The sequence below is a fragment of the Myxine glutinosa genome, chromosome 13 (assembly GCF_964187855.1).
Source record: "Myxine glutinosa chromosome 13, kmMyxGlut1.1, whole genome shotgun sequence".
In the NCBI taxonomy this organism is placed as follows: Eukaryota; Metazoa; Chordata; class Myxini; order Myxiniformes; family Myxinidae; genus Myxine; species Myxine glutinosa.
In genome coordinates, this window is record NC_136273.1 from 7,801,343 (window position 1) to 7,823,185 (window position 21,843).

At 45.6% G+C, this 21,843-nt stretch overlaps 1 protein-coding gene across 5 annotated transcripts in view; it reads left to right on the forward strand.

The window, feature by feature from the left end:
• Nucleotides 1-21,843, forward strand: part of LOC137438556 (medium-chain acyl-CoA ligase ACSF2, mitochondrial-like) — a 179,302-nt gene that overhangs the window by 38,990 nt on the left and 118,469 nt on the right. For all 5 annotated transcript variants that reach the window (XR_013621151.1, XM_078767049.1, XM_078767047.1 and 2 more), the window contains exons 4-5: nt 6,076-6,129; nt 18,864-18,982. Coding sequence is in view for 4 of the 5 variants with exons in the window: in XM_078767049.1 (XP_078623175.1) it covers nt 6,076-6,129; nt 18,864-18,982 (173 nt within the window). In the remaining variant the exon portion in view is untranslated. The remainder of the gene's footprint in view (nt 1-6,075; nt 6,130-18,863; nt 18,983-21,843) is intronic.

Consider the following 21,843-nt stretch of genomic DNA (forward strand, 5'->3'; position numbering starts at 1 on the left):
AACCCCCAATGGGAACTCCAACAGTCAGACAACTCACACCCCATCACGTCTAACCCGGACACGAAACCAGCCATGTTCATGCTCCAGAAACCCAAAAACAACAACAAGCATACACACACGCTGACCCCCACACAGAGAACACTAGATCAAGTGTAAGTAATAAAAAGAGCAAAGCGGCCCATCAATGATACAAATTTGGCAAAAAATTTAAGGTTTGTCAAAATATAAACACTCCTCTATTTGACCTTGCTCACCGACACGTGACTGGAAATGAGCGGTCGCATCGGGAATAAAAGCGGACGCATGCCGAGGCTCAGGGTCTATTTGGCCTTAGGAAGCTCCTGTGAAGCGGGTGAAAATCGCCTGAGACCGGGTCTGCTTTTTCGTATTACTCAAATTATCAGAATAGATATAGTTTACGTTTGGGTTGGAAGTGCCTTTCTTCTTTTTATAATGGATAATCCCAACCGCCCCAATATTATACCATATACATATGTGTATACATATATAAATATATATTACAGCAGTAATAACCAAAACTGCTATAACGACCAAAATAATAAAGCAGCATCAGGAGTATGTATATATGTATTATATACAGTTGTGGCCAAAAATATTGGCACCCTTGCACTTTTTTCAAATGATGCACCATTTCTTCCAGAATATTGTTGAAATTAATAAATATTTTGGTATCCACATTTGTATTTCTTTGGTTTGCAGTGGAACAAAACAAAAAAAGCTGAAAAAATTCCTAAATCTTAGCTTATTTCACAAAGAAATCTTAAAATGGCCCGGACAATATTATTGGCACCTTTTAGAAGTTGTTAGGAATAATTTGACTTCAAGCTGCCGACCTCGGAAGGATGACAGGCTGAGTCAACCCCCCTGAATTAACACCAGGGGGGTTGACTCAGCCTGTCATCCTTCCGAGGTCGGCAAATTGAGTACCAGCTTGCTGGGATGAATGATCCCGGTGTGTGCCCTGGTTTAGAATAGATACACTGTATCCCTGCTCATCGTAAGAGGTGACTAAGGGTTGGCGTCAGGAAGGGCATCCGGCCATAAAAACTGCCTCAAAAAGGGAACCATGAGGTCATGGGGCCCGCAAGGCTAACCCCCGCTGTAGCGGGGAAAAATGGCCTCAAAACGATCATTCATTCATTCATTCAAGCAGCTGATTCTCCTTTACTTCGGAACTGAACTCACCTGTGGTGAGTTGCAGGTGCCTGCAATATATAAATCAGTCATTCAACCAGTTTGAATAGAGAAAAGGAGTCATTCTGCTGTTTCGTGGCACTGTGTGTACCGCAATGAGCATGGAGAAAAGAAAGAAAACCAGAGAATTGTCTGGGGAGGTCAGACACAAGATTGCAGCCAAGCATGGACAATCTCAAGGCTACAAGTCCATCTCCAGAAACCGTTATGTTCCTGTGTCCACCATACGCAATGTTATCAGGAAGTTTAAGGTCCATGGCACTGTCGCCAACCTCCCTGGAAGTGGCCGCAAGAGAAAACTTGATTTCTCCGCTCAGTCACTAACCCTTTAGACTGAAATGAAACACCACCCACAACCTCAACCTACACTGTTTGACGTGCCTCCATAAACTTCCTCCATATCCAAAGTGAGCCTTTCAAGGCAACCTGGGCAACTTTGTCACACATCCTCCTTCTTTTTGTACCACACACTCCAAGCCGAGCAAGAAATGCAGAAAAGGAATTGCCAATATACCCTCTACACACCACCTCAAATGGCTGACAAGAAACTCGCCAACCCTTCTCCCGACACTCTGCCTCCAGCTCACTGTACTTTCCTCTCTTCCACCGTGCACCTCCTCCATGTTCTCTTCCCAAGGTACAGACAATTCCCCTAAGATGACCTGTCTTGTTGCACCTGACCAGATAACAGTCAGGCCGCAACCTTGTCACACACATCTCCTCTGGGAATACCAATTGTGGCTTTAGGTCTGCCAGCCCTCTTGCTTTCCACCTCCTCCTCTTTCCACCTCTTACCACTTGGCCCTCTTTGACAAACAACACCTCTCCCCCATCGATCTCCTTCTCCACTCTTCTCTTTCTTGATCTCAGCACCTCTTGTTGCACCATTTGCACTATCACCGCCAGCACCTGATCATGCCGCCACTTGTATTTTCCTGCTGCCAATGCTACTCTACGGAGCATGTTTGTTTCATTTGTGGTGGTACATAACAGAGTACCGCCACTAATGAAACACCCCATGATCGGATGTTCCGTTACCAGAGATGCAGCGCGAGTGGTCGATCATTGCCCGGCTGGCTAGCCGAGCTGGGGCCTGCGTATTTGAAGCGAATCGTTCGTCAGAGTAAATACGAGCCAGCGGTTGCCCGAGTGGAAGTGCCTGAGGCAAACCCGGATTATGCGCACATATGGATGGGCGATGGACGTTTGGTCACCGTGTCAGTGTCGCATCTAGCTCTGTGTGTGGAGAGTCCCGGCGCCAGGCCGAGTGACGAGCGGGGTACAGTGGAGCTGAATACTCTGTCCTCGCTGGAGCCAAGCCTACCTTCCGTGCCCAGGGTTTTGGAACCGGTGGCGGAGGGGGATGTAATTGCTCGTGGCGGCTCATTCTTAATGCGTTGTACGTTCATAAACACGATGGTCGTACATAAACGAGACAGAGTTTTGATCGGTCATTAGCTGAAACTCCTTGCCCAGAAGCAAGTGACACCACCGCCTAACCACCTCCGCGATAGCGTACGCCTCCTTCTCAATAGCAGAGTGGCGGCGTTCACTCTGGGTCAGAGTGAGCAAAAAGAAGGCCAGAGGTCGACCTCCTTGTGTGAGAGTCGCTGCAATCACACAATTCGAGGCATCTGTCTCGACCAAGAACGGTATTGCGTCGTCTATGGAGGTTACCCCCGCCCCAGCGATATCTTCCTTCAGCTGCTGGAAAGCGGCCTTGGCAGCCATAGATAAGGGAAAAACATTACAATCAATCAAAGGCCTAATCTTCTCTGAGTAACCTTGCACCCACCGAGAATAATGGGGGAATAGCCCTAAGGCCCTCCTCAACGAGTCCTTATCACTTGGAGGTGCCATGTCAAGCAAAGGTCGCAGGCGCTCGGCATCAGGTTTTATCTCACCCCCGGTCACCATGTACCAGAGCAGGTCGATTGTCCTGGCCGCATAGTGGCACTTATCCTCATTGAAGGTCAGATTGTACTTTTTTGCCACGTCCAGGAATCGCCGCAAGTTGGCGTCGTGATTGTCCTGAGCGTGCCCACAGATCGTCATATTATCAACGTACACGAAAATGTCTTTTAATTGCCCTTTTGCCACAATGTCATCAATCGCACGTTGAAAGCATGACACCCCGTTTGTCACCCCGAAGGGTATGTGTGAAATTGATATAGCCTCTGGCCAGATTCGAACCCCGTATAGGGTTTGTCCGTCTCGCGTATCGGGATCTGATGATATGCGCTTTTCAAGTCCAGGGTGCTAAACACTCGGTACGTAGCCATGTCGTGTACTCGATCATTCATCTTGGGTAACGGGTACGCATCCAACTGAGTGTATCTATTTATAGTCTGCGAATAATCGACGACTAGGCGCTTCCTATGGTTGCCCGTATGCACCACCAGCACCTGAGCCCTCCACGGGGAATTACTTGGCTCTATTATCCCTTCTCGCAGCAATCGCCTGGTCTCGGCAGCAATGAACAGCGTGTCAGCATGAGTATACCATCTAGACTTTACTGTTTGTGGTTTACAGTCGGTCATAAAGCTAGGAAAGAGCTGGTGGCTCTATAGCCATCTCAGCCAGTCCGCAAACCGAAAGTGTATTCTCCCCACGTTAAACCCGCATCTCGAGGCGACCATGCCTCTGCAAGAAATCATGTCCCAGCAGCACATCCGCGCACAGATCCAGCATTATTAAGAGTTTAACACCGGAATATTCCACATCGTTGATAACCAAATTAACCATGCACAAGCCCTTAGTGCGAGTGTACAACCCCGAAGAGGCCATATAGCTGGGTCGTGTAGCTTGGCCAATGGTCCACCCATATCTTTGCACCAGTGCCTAACTGACAAAGCTGGTACTGCTCCCTGTATCAATCAGAGCCTCAGCCGATTCTCCCTCCACGAGGACCGGAAGCACAGCTCGGGCGAGGCCATGCGATAGCCCGGGGTCCCCAGCACGCGCAGCCCGGGAAGTGTTGGTTCCAGGGAGTAAGTCGGCCCCAGCGAGGGTTGAGCGCCGTGTTTTTGCTGCGTGGCAAACTTTTGCCAAATGTCCTTTCCTTCCACAATTATGACACTGCGAGTCTTTAGCGGGACAAAGAGACCGTGTGTGATGCTTATTGCCACAGAAATAACAGCGTGGAGTGTTCTCTGAAGAAGAAGAAGCCACGACAGCCTGTCTCAAAGGCTCCTCATCCCGGGCCGGCGGCACGTCGATTGATCCAGCCGACGCAGCGGCATCAGTGAGAGAACACTCCGCCATAACATGCCACACCGTGCGCGTGTCCGTGGTAGCCCCCGCCATGATGTAAGGGTGGCCGTAAGCTTCCGAGCGGGTGTGAGCCAACTGCAAGACTCGTCCTTGCTCGAAAGCTTCATAAAGCGACAAAGTCTTGTTCTCCAATAATCACAATCGTATGGCGGACGAAGCGAACCCCTCCACAAATGCATCACGCATTAAATCAGCCGTTGATTCGGCAACCGTGCGAGGCTCCATCAGGCAATCCTTACCGAGACGTCTCAGTTCTTGGAGGTATTGCTCCAGCGTCTCGGACGGCTCCTGACGGAGGCTGGCCAACATGTGGTGACCATACAGTGCACTATTTGGCTTGACATAAAGACCTTTCGAAGTCTCGATGGCATCCTCATAAGTTTCGCAATGAGAAAAGTAGCCATAGACCGAGGTGGTCACATAACACACTAGTATCGAGAGTTTCTGCGGTGGCGTAATGTTCGACGCGACCGCCAGATAGTTCGATAGAGCACAGAACCAATGGGCCCAATGTTCGGCGGCATCTGGCGCTTGGGGATCTCCAGCGAAGTGCTCAATCTTCAGCAGCTTGTCCATGTTCAAGCCAGGAAGTGGCACATTCAAGCGAGGAAGTTGATTGAATAAGAAATGTGGTGAAATGAACATTCCACAAACTCCGTAGAGTGAGCTTTTATTCAATGTCTCCACTCATCTACAAAAGAATGGCATACAATAAGCAAGCAGTAATATAAAGTATCATTATGCAAAGGAGCCACGAGCAAGAAACATACAAAGCTTACCAACTTGAACTCAGTCTCAAGCAGACAGTCCCCTCACCCTCAATCCAACTTACTTATAAAGGCGTGACCACTAGAGAGAGAACTGCCTCAGATGTAATTCCATAATTTCATCACATAGCAGTTTTGGTTATTTTGGTCTTTAGAGAAGTTTTGGTTATTTTGGTCCTGATGACATTTTTGGTTATTTTAGTCGTTATAGCAGTTTGGGTTATTTTGGTCATTATAGCAGTTTTGGGTATTTTTTTTTTTTTGCAGTTTGGATTATTTTGGTCTTTATAGCAGTTTTGGTTATTTTGGTCATTATAGCAGTTTTGGTTATTTTGGTCGTTATAGCAGTTTTGGTTATTTTGGTCGTTATAGCAGTTTTGGTTATTTTGGTCATTATAGCAGTTTTGGTTATTTTGGTCCTTATGACATTTTTGGTTATTTTAGTCGTTATAGCAGTTTGGGTTATTTTGGTCATTATAGCAGTTTTGCGTATTTTTTTTTTTTTGGCAGTTTTGATTATTTTGGTCTTTATAGCAGTTTTGGTTATTTTGGTCATTATAGCAGTTTTGGTTATTTTGGTCGTTATAGCAGTTTTGGTTATTTTGGTCGTTATAGCAGTTTTGGTTATTTTGGTCATTATAGCAGTTTTGGTTATTTTGGTTTTTATAGCAGTTTTGGTTATTTTGGTTTTTAAAGCAGTTTTGGTTATTTTGGTCGTTATAGCAGTTTTCATTATTTTGGTCGTTATAGAAGTTTTGATTGTTTTGGTCGTTATCGACTTTTGTCTATGACACATCGTGATGCTTTCTTTTATCTACAGGTTGCAATAAATCCTATCTACGTGAAAGATGAACTTGAGTTTGCCCTGAAAAAGGTTCGCCTTCCACAACTGCATTCCATTGTAACGGCTTCAAATGTTTATTTATTAACTTTCCTGCCAACATAATATTGATACTTTTTATGATTGTTAATTCAATTTGCTTTGTGCTCTAGCTTCAATTATTGATCATGGTTAGAGCATTTGCTCCAAGTCTGGGTGGTCTGTGGTTCAAATCCTGGCCGAGTTATAGCAAAGACTTGAAAGATGTTACGTGCTGGTTACTTCCTTGGTGATCAGCATTTAAAGGGATAAGAGCACGGACAATCCCATTAGGTTAGCATCCATGGGGAAGAGGAAATTCCTCCTTAGGAAGGAAATGCCCCGCTGAGTAGGAGAAAGGCAGCACCATTGTTATGACGTCGCTGGTACCCAGATTATTCCGGGTAGTGACGGCACTTCCGTTTGTCTCATCTAACAGTCCTGTGTTGCTGTAACGAACTCAAGCAGACTCCATCGTGCCGGAAGCGGAAAAGCGCGTTTATTGACGCGGTGATGATTCACTCGTGTCTGACGAATAAGCGCGTCCGATAAACCACAACAACAATGCAAATACAAGTCAGAATAATACGTTACATCCTCCTTTCTTTCAAGGAAGCCACTTTAAAGGAAACCAGCAAAACAAATAACTCTATAAAGTAAAACTTACAATGAATTAATTAACAAACAGCATCACATTCAGATCACGTGAATCAATTGATTTAAATTTAAAGATCCAGACGTCTGGGAGGGTTAACCGCTCTGCCGCTCCTTGTGATGAACTTGGTATTTCTGGGAGATGCAGTGGCTCGAGGCGATGACACTGTTGGGAGACTTTGGGATTCAGATGCTTGCTCACTTGGACTTGGGGACTTGCAGCAGTTCCCCACTGGGGTGTCCTGTTGAGTGGTGGGATCAGGGAAGTCCCTCATGTCCTGGGAAGAGTAAAAGCGAGAGAGTGGCTGACTTCCCACCGGGCCAACATTGGCTGAATGAGGCACTCTGCGGAGATGGAGCCTGTTACGCCGGTACACATTGTTTGGGGTCCTCAGCAAATATGACCGGGGGCTGTTGTGGCGCGCCTCAACTACAGCCGGAATCCAATGCCTGGCCTCCGGGTTTGGCAACATCCTAACACTGTCTCCCGGCTGGAGCGGTGGCAAATCTGACATAGATGGCTTGTCATGATAGTATTTTTGTTTCTCCTTCTGTGTGTCAAGGCGTGATCTCACAAGGTGATGGTCATACCGCGCAGGCATGAGAAGAGTGCGGTTGCAAGGCAGTGTGTTTCTGGGGCGTCTTCCCATTAGGAGCTGAGCCGGGGACAAGTTTATTCCTTCAAGTGGAGTGGTGCGGTAGTCTAGCAGGGCTAAGTACTTATCTGCTGACTTCTTCCAGAGCCTTTTCACTGTCTGGATCGCTCTTTCTGCCTCTCCATTGGCACGTTGGTGCTTGGGGGACACAATGTCGTGAGTTATGCCATATTCTTTGCAAAACTGAGAAAATTCCTCTGACGTGTACTGACTTCCGGAATCGCTTCGCAGCTTCTCTGGAATACCATGTCGACAAAACTGCTGCTTGAGAGCTTCGATTACAGAGCGAGCTGTAATGTCCTTGAGGCAATCCACCTCCACAAACTTGGAGTAATAATCGACCGTGAGCAAATACTGCTTTGATTCGAAGTCAAAAACGTCGCTTCCAACTTCGATGAATGGAAGATCAGGCGTGTAAGTCGGCAAGAGAGGCTCCCGTTGCTGAGCGCTTTGATACTCTGCACACTTGCAACAATTCCGTACAGTTTCTTCGATGTCAGAGTTCATTGAGGGCCAATACATGACCTCACGAGCACGCTGCTTACACTTGTTCACTCCGAGGTGCGATTCATGAATCAAGCTCAGCATTCTGGGTCTGAGGCTTGGCGGGATGACAAGGCGCATGCCTTTGTAGACAACACTGTCTGAGACTGCCAATTGCGTTCTGGAGTCAAAGTACGGACGGACCTGTGCTGGGACTTCCTTTCGGGAGTCAGGCCATCCACTTGCAATGACACCGCAGAGAAGGCTCATTTGACTCAGAGTAGCTTCCTGGATTTCGAGGTATTTCCCACTCGTGATCGCAAGGAACTGGAACATGTTCACAGGCTCAAGGTCTTTCCCAGCTTCTGAGTCGGTGTCCGGTAGAGGTGCACGGGACAATGTGTCGGGGAGCACCATCTCAGAACCACGGCAGTAGTTAACCTCCAAGTCATACCGTTGAAGCTTGAGCAACATACGCTGTAAACGCATGGGAGAAGATAGGAGAGGCTTCTTGAAGATTTCCTCAAGGGGTTTATGGTCATTATAAACCACTACTGATTTTCCAAAGATATAGTAGTGAAATGCTTCTGTTGCATGGACGATTGAGAGCATTTCCTTCTCAATCATAGCGTAGCGACACTCAGTATCAGTCATACTGCGTGATGTGAACGCTATAGGGTTGCCGTTCTGGAGCAAACAGGCTCCTACAGCGTTTTGGCTGGCATCGGCTTGTATTTCAACTGGCTGACTTACATCGTAGTACTGAAGGACCGGGGCCGAAATACATGCTTGCTTCAGCTTCTTGAAGGACAGCTCCTGAGCTGACTGCCAGGAGAACTCCACGTCCGCCTTGCAGAGATCACGGAGAGGCTTGCTTGTGTCACTTAGGTTGGGAATAAACTTCCCTAAATACTGAACGAATCCAAGGAAACGCTTGACGCCTTGTTTGTCTGTTGGACGTGGCATTTTCTCAACTGCCTTCGTCTTGAATGGATCTGGTAGCACTCCTTCTGCAGTAAGCAGAAGAGTTGCCAGACACCGACTGAAACAAAGGCGCCAGCGGAGTGGTGAGTCTTTTGATCATTTCATAAAAGATCTGAGGATAATTCTCATGGATTGCGATTACCAAGACCCTCGACATGGTATTCCAGAGAAGCTGCGAAGCGATTCCGGAAGTCAGTACACGTCAGAGGAATTTTCTCTTGGACCCTCTTATCATGGCTGCCATCAATGATGCAATCGACGATTATGTCGTCTGGGTCTTGGTAATCGCAATCCATGAGAATTATCCTCAGATCTTTTATGAAATGATCAAAAGACTCACCACTCCGCTGGCGCCTTTGTTTCAGTCGGTGTCTGGCAACTCTTTTGTTCTTTCTGGGCTGCACATAGTTCTGGAATTTGTTCAGCACTTCCTGCGGGTCGTCTTTCTCTCCTTCCTCCCAAGATAGAGTTTGGTAGATTTGACGACCTTGTTCGCCGATCCACGTTCCGAGCCATCCTGCTTGACGAGGCTTCGTTATGTCTGCGAGCGGCCCTGACAAGACAAAACTGACGTGATTTCTGAACCGGCAAAACTCCTGGTAGAGATCCAGACTCTCCCAGTCGATCGAGGGATGATCAAAGTTCGGAGATGCCATATTTATGGAGACGAATGGCGGCTTATGGCGTGAATATCAACGAACTTCTGACACCATGTAACGAACTCAAGCAGACTCCATCGTGCCGGAAGCGGAAAAGCGCGTTTATTGACGCGGTGATGATTCACTCGTGTCTGACGAATAAGCGCGTCCGATAAACCACAACAACAATGCAAATACAAGTCAGAATAATACGTTACAGTTGCGTCACGTGTGTGTGTGTGTGTGTGTGTGTGTGTGTGTGTGTGTGTGTGTGTGTGTGTGTGTGTGTGTGTGTGTGTGTGTGTGTGTGTGGCAGGTCCACTACGAGCCTCAGATCATGTGAAAAAAATTACAAAGTCCTGGAAAAAAAAAAAAAAAGTGATTGCTAAATCAACAGGTTAAAGTAGTTGTAAAGAGAACTATTGGTATGTAAAAACCAAACAAGACTTTTGTGAATGTGTGTGATTGACTTTAGACCTCACATTAAGGCTACAGTTTTGATCAAGAACGATTATGACATCACCTGGACCATAAACATTCATACCTGCAGAGAATTGTGAACACCGCCCTTCAAACCTGTTGGAGCACTGTACTTTTATTAAGATCTCTGTGATTACCAAATGATCACCTGTATAACATGTCTGCCATAACCTTCTTCGTCAACCTCACTGCACCAATACGGATAAATACCTCTCCTTCCTTCTTAGCGAATTTAAATATAAAAAAACCACCTTTAGAGGCCATTTTTCCCCACAAAGCGGGGGTTGGCCTTTTTCGGGAACCGTGGTTGTTGTTGTTTTTCGGTCCCCTTTTTGAGGCAATGTTTTACGGCCAGATGCCCTTCCTGACGCCAACCCTTTTTGCCGCCTTTAACGACAAGCAGGGAATTACCAGTGAACTGGTACTCAATTAGCTGACCTCGGAAGGATGACCAGGCTGAGTCAACCCCCCTGGCGTTAATTCAGCAATCGACCGGGATTCGAACCCAGGATCCTTGGATATCCTAAGCCGGCACCCTAGCGCTAGCCCAACACCAGGGTTGTTAGCGAATATCCAACATTCAGCAATCGACCGGGATTCGAACCCAGGATCCTTGGATATCCTAAGCCGGCACCCTAGCGCTAGCCCAACACCAGGGTTGTTAGCGAATATCCAACCAAAATACTTTCAGATGTTGTCGCAGTACCAGCTTTAATCACCGCACTTTAGGCCGATGATACAACATGACCAACAAGGAATTGGATCAGCGGTGAGTGTGGTTGACTCATTGTTGGTGTTTTCCGAAAGTCGACAAGGAATATGGGGTATGTCTGGAAGTTGAAGAGGTTGCTGGTGGCTTAGGCCATCATCATCAGAGGATTTGTCACATGTCTGCTGTTCCATGGGTATGGGAAAACAGTATGGGACACTTCACGAATCGCCGCCACTCTGCCTTTTGCCGCCTCATGAGCCGAGACTTTCTCTATAGCCTGCCCCAATCCAAGATCAGACTCCAACAATTTATTCTGCAGACAGAGCCTCATCTGAGCAAGGCAGTACTGTGTAGTATTTTGACTTCTGTATTGAGAAAGCTTCCAGACCTCACTTCAAGATACGGCCAACCCCCGCTCTAGCGGGAAAATAGCCTTTAAAACGATCATTCATTCATTCATTCATTCATTCACCTCACTTCAAGATACGAGGAGAGGCCATCTGTGGAATGGGTCGGTCTTCTCCCAATAAACCCAATAACCCCAACTTCACATATGATCAATGTGAAGCTCCACATGGCGACCCCAAATGTGTTGGTGGAGTAGTTTCACTCCAAAAATGACCGCTAACCATTCTCTGTCCACTTGAGCATTGTTCTGTTCTGCCTGGTTAAGAGTCCTTGAAGCAAGGCCGTTGGGTACCATCGTCCATCACATGCAACAATACTGCACCTACTCTGTAGGGTGAAGCATCTACCGATAGCACTAACGGCTTGTTACTGTCGTAATGCACAAGGACTTCTGCCGACGTCAACAACCGCTCTGAATGCTGAAAAGCTCGCTGCTGTTCAACACCCCATTCCCATGCATTGCCCTCACGGAACAAATGGTGTAGGGGTTCTAACACCGATGAAACTTTTGGAAAGAAACGGTGGGAATAGTTCAACACCCCCAGAAAACTTTTCAGCTGGCTCACATTCTGTGGCTGAGGAGCATCCACATTGGCCCGCACAGACTCCTGGACCGGCCAAGTACCTGTCCTGTCAATTCGGTATCCATAGTAGACAACGGATTATGCGAAGAAGAAACATTTTGCTCGGTTCCACCTAATGCCGGCCTGTCTCAGACGATGAAACACTTCACGTAAGTGAAAAGGTGGTCTTCCTGGTTCCTGCCTGACACAAGGATGTCGTCCAGACGAGCCACTACAAATGGTATCGATCTTAATATGCCTTCCATGAATTTCTGGAAAATCGCTGGAACAGACGATATGCCATAGGGGATAGGGTTGTAATGATACAACCTGCAAAGGATATTAATGGCCGTATAGTCCTTAGAGCCCTCTTCTAGCTCCAGCTGTTGATATGCAGCCGTTAGGTCCAACTTAGACCATATCTGACCACCGCTCATCACAGCCAATATTTCTGCAACCTTAGGAATTGGGTACTGATCCACGACTGCTACCTGATTAAACGTTGACTTGTAATCCCCACATATCCTAAGAGAGCCATTGGCTTTCAGAACAGGAGCCACAGACGATGCCCATTCTGAGTAATTGGTTTTCTCAATTATTCCCTCGGTCTCCAAATGGTCCAATTCTGCCTCCAGTTTGGCTTTCAATGCAAAAGGCACAGGTCTAGCCTTGAGAAACTTAGGCCTTCCTCCTTCTCTGATGCCCAGCTTTGCCTTCATACCCTTGACTTGTCCTACTCCCGTATTAAACAAATCCTTGTATTCGCTTATCAGGCTTGCTCCGGGGTCTTGCCCTTGGCCCCCAGTATACTGCAACTGCTTGATTTCTGACCAATTAAATCTCAGCTTGTCCAGCCAGTTCCTGCCAATCAGGCTAGGACCAGTTTTGGTTATGATTAGTCCCAATATCCATTTCACTCCCTGGAACACCACGTCTACATCGACTTGACCGAGTACCGGGACTTGCTCACCTATAAGCGTTTTGATTATTCGATGATATGGCAGCATGGCAGGTTTCTGTGCGAGTGAGTCAAAAACTTTTTGGTTGATGACAGAGCATGACGCCCCCGTGTCAATCTCCATCGGAACGTCCACACCTCCAACGTTGAGTGTACACACATAGGCTCCGGCACCTGGTGTATGGTAGATACATCTTACTCCACCTCACTGCGTCTGCCCACACCCTTTGGTGATTGGTTATCACCGACCTCGCCTATGCCCGACATCTCCAAGTGCTTCAACTCTGACTGCTAACGTGACGGCTTTGGCTTGCACACCTGCGTGACCGCTGGCTTTGTTATACAGCGTCGGGCAACGTGGCCCACTTTGTCACATTAGAAACACTTCTCGTTCTGAAATCGGCAGATTTCTGAAGCATGTCTGCCTCCACACCTCCAGAAACCCATCCTTGAATAAGCCGAATCAGATTCTTCGCTAAGCTTGCTCCTCCAGGACAGCTTATTGAGTCCTGCATCAAACACTCGATTTCAACGCCAATCCGCTCGACACTTCACGAATCGCCACCACTCTGCCTTTTGCCGCCTCATGAGCCGAGACTTTCTCTATAGCTTGCCCCAATCCAAGATTAGACTCCAACAATTTATTCTGCAGACAGAGCCTCATCCCTCACCCCAAAGGTGAACTGTTCCCGTATAATGTCCTCCAACAGAGCTCCATACTTACAATGCTCACTCATTTCTCGAAGTTGTGTGAGGTATACACTTATACCCTGTCCCGGCTGCTGCACACACACCCTCAACCGAAACCGTGTTAAGGTTTTATGTGGCCTCGGAGAATAATGTTCCTTCACCCTCTTCACATTCTCCTCATATGTTACCTCTGCAGGCTTGGAAGGTGACACCAACGATTGTATTACTTGGTATACTTCTGCTCCGACGATAGACAGCAATATCACCCTCTTTTTGTTCTCATCAGTGATCTGGTTGGCCTCACAGTAAAACGAATGGCTCTCAATGTAGGCCTCCCACGACTCTCTCTCCGGCTGGAACTCGTCCAATTTTCCATAAACCGCCATCTCAAGAATGTATTTTTCCTCGTCACCAATTATGTAATCCAGGCTAACCCCTGCTCTAGCGGGGGAAATGGCCTTAAAACGATCATTCATTCATTCATTCACCAATTATGTAATCCCTCCAGGATCCAGTATCACTCCTTGAAGTTCATCAACAAAGGTTTATTGTAAGCGAAAACCAAAGTCATTCAGCAGGAGCAATAATCACAGCAAACATCTCCATTGCCGGCATGGCACGCTCGCTAAGCTCCACCCTTCCGGATCCGGAAGTATATTTTTAAAACCTCAAATAGCACATTAAAGCAAATTAGCACAATTAACTTATAACAATATCTCACAGGACCCATGTTAACAACTGTTTGTAAAGGGCCAGAGGCATCATGATAGCCTTTAATCTTTTTTTTTTTTTTGTACACTGAGTCGAGGCTCGTATAAGTGCTGGCACATATAATAAAGGGAGCGGGAGACAAGAGAGAGAGACACAGAGAGAGACACACAGAGAGAGAGACAAAGACAGAGAGACAGAGACAGACAGACAGACAGACAGACAGAGAGAGAGAGAGAGAGAGAGAGACAAAGACAGAGAGACAGACAGACAGACAGAGAGAGAGAGAGAGACAGACAGACTTTTTCTTCCTTTTATTACAAAAGTGAAAAGGATCAGTTATGTACAGTCATAAAGAAAGAAACACAATAACTAAAATGGTTTCAAGGAGAAATGATTAACAAATCATCATCATCAAGTTTGCATATGACATCATTAAAAACAGTTAAATTCTTGTTCATTTTTAAAAAACGGTACTCTAGCTTTAATCTTGCAACAATATATATATATATTAATTGATATATGTGGGAAAATTACACGCCCAGATCAGGAATCGAATACAGGTCCTCTGATGAACCGAACCAGGGCTCTGCCGTCTGAGCAATGTGTGCGATCCTGATCAAGCATGCAATTTTCTCACATATGGAATAGCAACTCTCTTTCCGTTAGTGATTAAATTAGACTACGGATTTTTATGTTAAGAAAATAGGCCTTTTATGTTTTGAAAAGCGGAAATATATTTTTTTAATGTGAAAAAATCCCGAAATATTTTTTCCCCCCGTTTTATTCATTTTTTATTATTACCAAGTTTTTCAGAAATCAGTCAAAAAAAGGACAAAAAATGGTAAGATTTTTCCTGCACAACATTAAGCACTCTGGGCTAGTAAACAGGTAAAAAATGACGTTCAGGTACCTTTATTGCAACCGCATTGTTTGATAAGTAGAGGACTAGAAGAAATTGACAGACCCTTTTAGGAACGGTTAAAGTAGGTGTTTGAAATCATTATCTTGGTAATGTTCTCCTTGGTGAGGCGGTGTCGGCGGTCGGTGAGGACGTTTCTGTAGACGGAGAAGGACCTTTCCACGTCGACGCTGACGATGGGGCAGTACCTCAAGAGGGGGATGTCGGCAAGCTTGACTCCAGCCGGCACACCAACCTCAGATCCGTGCTGATCTCCATCCAGGATCAAAGCTACTGTCCTCAGCACACCAATGTCGGGATTGCGCTGCAGCACCGCCTTGAACTTGGTGAGCAGGATCTCCTTACGGCAGCCTTGGATCTTTTCGAGCTCCTCCTTGGCCTGATCAAGGAGCTGGAAGGCCTTGACCAGCTCCATGCCGGCCTCCTCCAGATGCTTAAGGATCTTCGGGATGAACGACACGTGGGCATTTAAGAAGACCAAACTGAGCTTGATGTCCGCCTTTCCGAACAGGTCCTTGGCACTCCGGATTGCCATTGCGTCGTCATCGTTCAGCTGGTCCACAATGTCCTTGACGGCCTCGAAGTGCTCGGCGTAAAACACCGCGGCGTCAATCCACGTCCCCCACCGAGTCAGAATGGGCTCCGGGGGGAGAGAAAGATTGGGTTGCTGCTCCTTCCAAAGGACAACACGCGACGGGGCTTTGACGAACATCTTCTTCGTCGTGGCAATCAGGTCGTTGACGTCCTTGAACATTTCTCGGACTGTCTCGCAGACACGGTGGAGCGCGTGGGCAACGCAAGTCACATGCAGCAAGTCCGGGAAGAGTTCCTTCAGGGTATGGCCGGCCTTAATCATATAGGCCGCAGCGTCGCAGACGAGGACCTTGAGGCACTCCGGCTTGAAATCAGGCCAAAGATAGCGCAGCGTGTCATTGACTGCGCGCACGATCTCCCCGGAGTTGGTCTTCTCCAGGAACATGCACTGGACGAGGTGGGGACGAAAGTACCCCTCCTTGGACAAGCGTCCCGCAATGATGTTGGCCACATATCGACCTGCCGAATCGGTCGTCTCGTCGACGGACAGCCAGATGGGCTGTTGTCCGAGGTCGGCACGGATCCCCGGCAAGGCCTCGTCGTAGCACTTGTCGAGGTAGTGCTTTCGAATCCAGCTTTCATCGGGGATCTGGAGAGTGATGTGCTTCTCCAGGAACGACCGGAGGGCAGGGTTTTCCAATTTCGACCATGGGATGCCAGCGGCCAGCATGGCCTGGCACAGCTCCTGAGCCACGACGTCGCACTTGTGCCTCTTTCCGCCACCAAAGTCCTCCATGGTGGCTTGCGTGACCGTCCTCTTCTTCTTCAAGGCCAAGTTGCTCTTGTGGTGGTCTCCTCGGACATGTTGGGCCAGCTCAGACTTCTGCTATGCCCGGAAAGTCTTTTCACAAGCTCGACAGAAAGCCGTGTCACTCGACACGTACTTGAAGGTGGCCCCATCGCCGCCAGCGTTGAATTCCTTCAGCCACTTGTCACGAAGAGCAGCACTCATCTTGATAGACTTGTTCACACTTTGTGTACACTCTCTCACTGTAGTACACCGCCTCACTGCTGTACACGCTGGGACGCAACGCACGCAAGTGGACGCAACGTTTTGTTTTTGAGATCGATCGCAGTTAAAAATTTCGATCGCAGTTAAAAATTTCGAAAAATTCCCTAATTTTTTTTTTGCGTTGCCAGACATTTTCGACCAAAAAGGGCATTTTATTTTATTTTTCCCGAAAAAGGGCGAAATATTTTTTTTCTCCGAAAATAGCAAAATAATTTTTTTGCGCACAAAAAGCCGTTTTATGTGAAAAAATATTTTTTCTTTTTTCACATAAAAATCCGATGTGCAGTGATTATATATTATATATATAATTAGTGATTATATATTATATATATAATCAGGCGAGAGTGATTATATATATAATCAGGAGATTGAATAAGACGCGGACGTAGCTTCAGGACGGTCTTCAGGACTTCAGGACGTAGCGTCTTCTTAGTCGTCCCCAAGTTCAGCGAAAGTGAAGGGACATACTTGGGGACGACTAAGAAGAATAGTGGGGCGGCTTAGCCCAAATATTCAAAAGAATTGTGCATTTTGTGATACAAGCACCAAATTTGGCACAAATGTACATTAATATGTTGCGAACATTTTCAGATATTGGGCCACTTGAAATTCCGTAATTTTTTTTTTCAAATTTTTTCAAATTTCGTAATTTCAAATTTTTTGGGTGACACCGTCACAATTTCGGTCTTCGAGGCCGGCCGATAGGCAAAGTGTGACCGGAAGGGACGAGGTTCTCCTGACCACGTGGCCCTCGATCTGGGAAGCGAGAGGCGTTCCATTAGTGGACGCGCCCCTCACGCCCGACTTTTGGGCGGCCCCGGCAGGCCGTTTGTTTTGACGTTCCGTGACAGGCCCCGCACCCCCACCTCCGGGCCGACCGGAAGCTTGTGCTGAGTACATCATACCTGAACAACTCAGTGAGGCAGAACACAGCAGTGCACACCAGGGTGACCCCTTCAGTGCATAAACCAATTAACCTGTCCACTGCAGGGCATATAGAAATGAAGTTATTTTCTGCATATAACAATAATATAAGTTCAGTTCTATATAACAATTTCTGTTATCACCACTACCACTACAACTACCACTACTACAAGCTTTGTCTGGAATTTTGTGGACTAACAGACAAACAGACATACAGACAAGCTGGGATCAAAACATTACCTCCTTCCACCATTGAGTGTAGAGGTAAACATCATGGAAATTATATCATGCCCTAGATTTAATTCATGCTTACCCGTGTATTTGCTTCACTGGTTCACAAGGTCTTTTGCATACATGTAATTCAGACTCTCGTCTTCATTGCTGACCACACAATGTTCGCAACATATTAATGTACATTTGTGCCAAATTTGGTGCTTGTATCACAAAATGCACAATTCTTTTGAATATTTGGGCTAAGCCGCCCCACTATATCGGCCGGCCTCGAAGACCGAAATTGTGACGGTGTCACCCGAAAAATTTGAAATTACGAAATTTGAAAAAATTTGAAATAAAAAATTACGGAATTTCAAGTGGCCCAATATCTGAAAATGTTCGCAACATATTAATGTACATTTGTGCCAAATTTGGTGCTTGTATCACAAAATGCACAACAGGTTTGCTATGCTGCTACACTAGAAGACCTTTGTTGGTCGAAAGCTTGTCGAGAATTAAAGATCGACCGTCCTGAAGCTACGTCCGAGTCTTATTTAATCTCCCGATTATTTATTTAATACAAATGAGACGTCCTGCTCGTACTGTGGAGTTTCTACTATTTCTCACAGCTATATATATATATATATATATATATATATATATATATATATATATATATATATATATATATATATATACTAGCTGTTGTTTTGGTCAAGTTTGTTTTGAGTACTGTACAAAGTGGACGTGGACGGGTTTTGCATTTTGGGACGCTTTCCAGTTTTTACATATTGTGTTGGCTTAGCGGCTAGGGTGCCAGCTTAGGATCCAAGGATCCTGGGTTTGAATCCCGGTCGATCGCTGAATTAACGCCAGGGGGGTTGACTCAGCCTGTCATACCTTCCGAGGTCGGCAAATTGAGTACCAGTTCACTGGTAATTCCCTGTGTGTCGTAAAAAGGCGACAAAAAGGGTTGGCGGCAGGAAGGGCATCCGGCCGTAAAACATTGCTTCAAAAAGGGGACAAAAAACAACAACAACCACGGTCCCCGAAAAAGGCCAACCCCCGCTTGCGGGGAAAAATGGCCTCTAAAGGTGTTTTTTTTTCTTCCAGTTTTTACATGTTGTACGTCTCGTGTGAATGTCTGCAGGTTGGTTGTAAGGCGCTTGTGAGCGCTTCAGCATACAAAACACATGATTATTATGGGATGCTCACAGAAATCTGCCCAGAGCTATCCGGAAGCCATCCAGGTGCCTTGCACAGCAAAAGGTATTGCCATAGACACTAAATTAGCACAACCTTCAGTTGATACATTGTACAATCCCCTCAATTCCTTATTTTCTCAATAATCAACTTCATTTCCTGTTTTCTGGCAAAGAAATTCCAACCGTCTGTATATTAGATACATGCTTATGGTGCATTGTGAGGGAGCAGTGTGTTTTTCTATTGTGTATAAAAAGTGTGGCTTGGGGCAAGGGACATTGTCTCTTGTCATACATATTAATTATGAAAATCAATACTCGAATACAACATATTTATCCCTCCAACCGGCAGGCAGCACCCTCTCTTTTATTCTGTGTACTTTATTTGCTTAGCGATATTGGTGGTACTGCCTATTTGCAGTGCCCATTACACGTTTTGTTGAAGGTGGTGGTGGACCTTCTCTTTCAACTGCTACTGTCACTGGCATGGCAGGATGGTTCACCCATGATGATCGATTTTAGGGCATTCTGGAATCTTGTTTTAGCTGGAATATACTCTCCATTCAAGTTACGATCTGATGTATCTTCAAATGGACTTTGTGATTCTGGTTAATTTGGTCCCTTATTTCCAGAGGTTGCATTGACTACCTCAATGATGTTGCATTTCCTACCTCCGTCATATCCACACCAAGTACAAGATGTCTTTCCAGTCTACATTGGACCGTGATTCTATAACATAAAATTGGCCAACTGGTTAATTTTATGATCTTATGAAACGGCACTTTATTGACATGATCAAATAGTTATTCCCTGATTTACCATTTAAGCCAATGGTGAAATAGTAGTATCTCAGAATCAGCATTATTGAGGAAGAGAAGCTGGTGCAAGAGGAGAGGAAGAGGTGGGGAAGGGAGAACGAGGATGAGGTCTATGTTTGTGAGAATAAAGGTAGGGGGTGGGGAGTGGGATTTTCTGTTCAATAATTAAATTAAATGTGAAAAGGGATTTCTCCCAGTTTCTTCTGGGTGCTTTGGATCAGACTCAGAAGGTGGATCAGACTCGGCAACGATTGCTCGAGTGAGATGTGCATGGAAGAAGTTTCGGGAACTGAGTGGCGTGCTTATGATGAGGGGAGTGTCGTTGAAGCTGAAGGGAAAGGTGTATGCTGCATGTGTGAGAAGTGTTATGATTTATGGGAGCGAGACATGGGTAATGAACGTAGAGCAGCAACGAAGGTTGGAAAGGGTGGAAATGCGAATGGTTCGACGGATGTGTGGAGTATCGTTGAGAGAGAGGAAGACAAATGATGAATTGCGAAAGATGATGGGAATAGAGCCTGTGATTGATGCTGTGAAGAGGAACAGGTTGAGATGGTTTGGTCATGTGTTGAGGAAGGATGAAAGTGACTGGTTGAGATGTGATGGAAATGAATGTAGAAGGAAGTAGAAGACGGGGAAGACCGAGAAAGACTTGGCTAAAGATGGTGGAAGAAGAAATGCGGGCAAGGGGGTTAACAAGGAGAGATGCAGAAAATAGGGCAAAATGGAGAAGATTGTCATGGGGACCGCAAGGCTAACCCCCGCTCTAGCAGGGAAAATGGCCTTAAAATGCATGTTGTTGTTGTTCTTCTTCTTCTGGGTGCTTTGGTGTCTTCTGCATCATGGAGTCTGTTGTTGCAATCATTGCGACATTGTTAACCTGGGTGAGAGGGCTCAACCAAGATTACGTTGGTGGCTTCACCTGTCATTTGTGGTTGCATTTATCAGTGCACAATATATCAGGATTATATCCCCCAAACCACCCCACGCCTCCCCCCTCCGTTGTTTCTCCCCACTTCTTTACCCTTAGCATATGGCCAATGGCCATGTGTTAATATTGATACCATTGCAGGTTATTTTGTGCTTTCATCTCACTAACTAATTGTGTTACACTAACTTCTGATTACTTGTTAAAAAAATTTTTTACCGATTGTTCTGGAGTGTAGCTAAACGTTTGGGTTATAATCCAGTTTTACATAAGTTATGGTTTTGAGCCGTTAATTTGCTGTTAATTTTTAAATTTGGTGATAACGGTCTGACTTCACGAGAGCGATGTGATTTGTTTTGATTGGCTGTCCAGCTTTGCCCACCCCCACTTTTGAGTATATAAGGGGGGTTTTGAGATTATTTTATCACTTGAGGAAGGTTAACGGATGTATGTGGTTTTTCACATGTTGTTAACCGAAACGTTGATATATATATATATATATATATATATATATATATATATATACATATATATATATATATATATACATTAAAAAAAAAGTCACATTAGGTGTGCCAGGAGGAAAAACTTCTTTTTTTTAGTCACATGAAAAAGTAAGTACATCCCTTGTAAAGTTTAGACTTTTTTTTCAACAACATATTTCAACATGCAGCTATTTGATCTTCATTTCAACAATATTGATAGATAAAGGTGATATAATATAACAAATATCATGAAACATTTATATTTTGTAGTCCATTATATAATTTAAATAAACATAAATGCAAATTTCGCATGTGGAAAAAGTAAGTACACCCCTACATTTATCACTACTTCAAATACCTAAAATTAGAATCAGATGCACCAGCTCAGGTGCAAATGGTTAGAACATCGATGGAGAGTATCTTGGAGGAACCGGTCTTATTTAAATCTCATACATTTAGTTTGGTTTGCTCTTTGTTATTGAAGTGTGCGGCGTCACCATGCCTAGATCAAAAGAGCTCTCTGAGGCCTTTAGAAAGAAGCTTATAGATGCCTACGATTCTGGGAAGGGATTTAAAAAGATCTCCAAACAATTTGAAATGAATCATTTGACTGTCCGGAAGATCATCTACAAGTGGAGAAGATTCCAAACAACTGCCAACTTGTTCAGGCCAGGCTGCCCCAGCAAGTTCGGCCGGA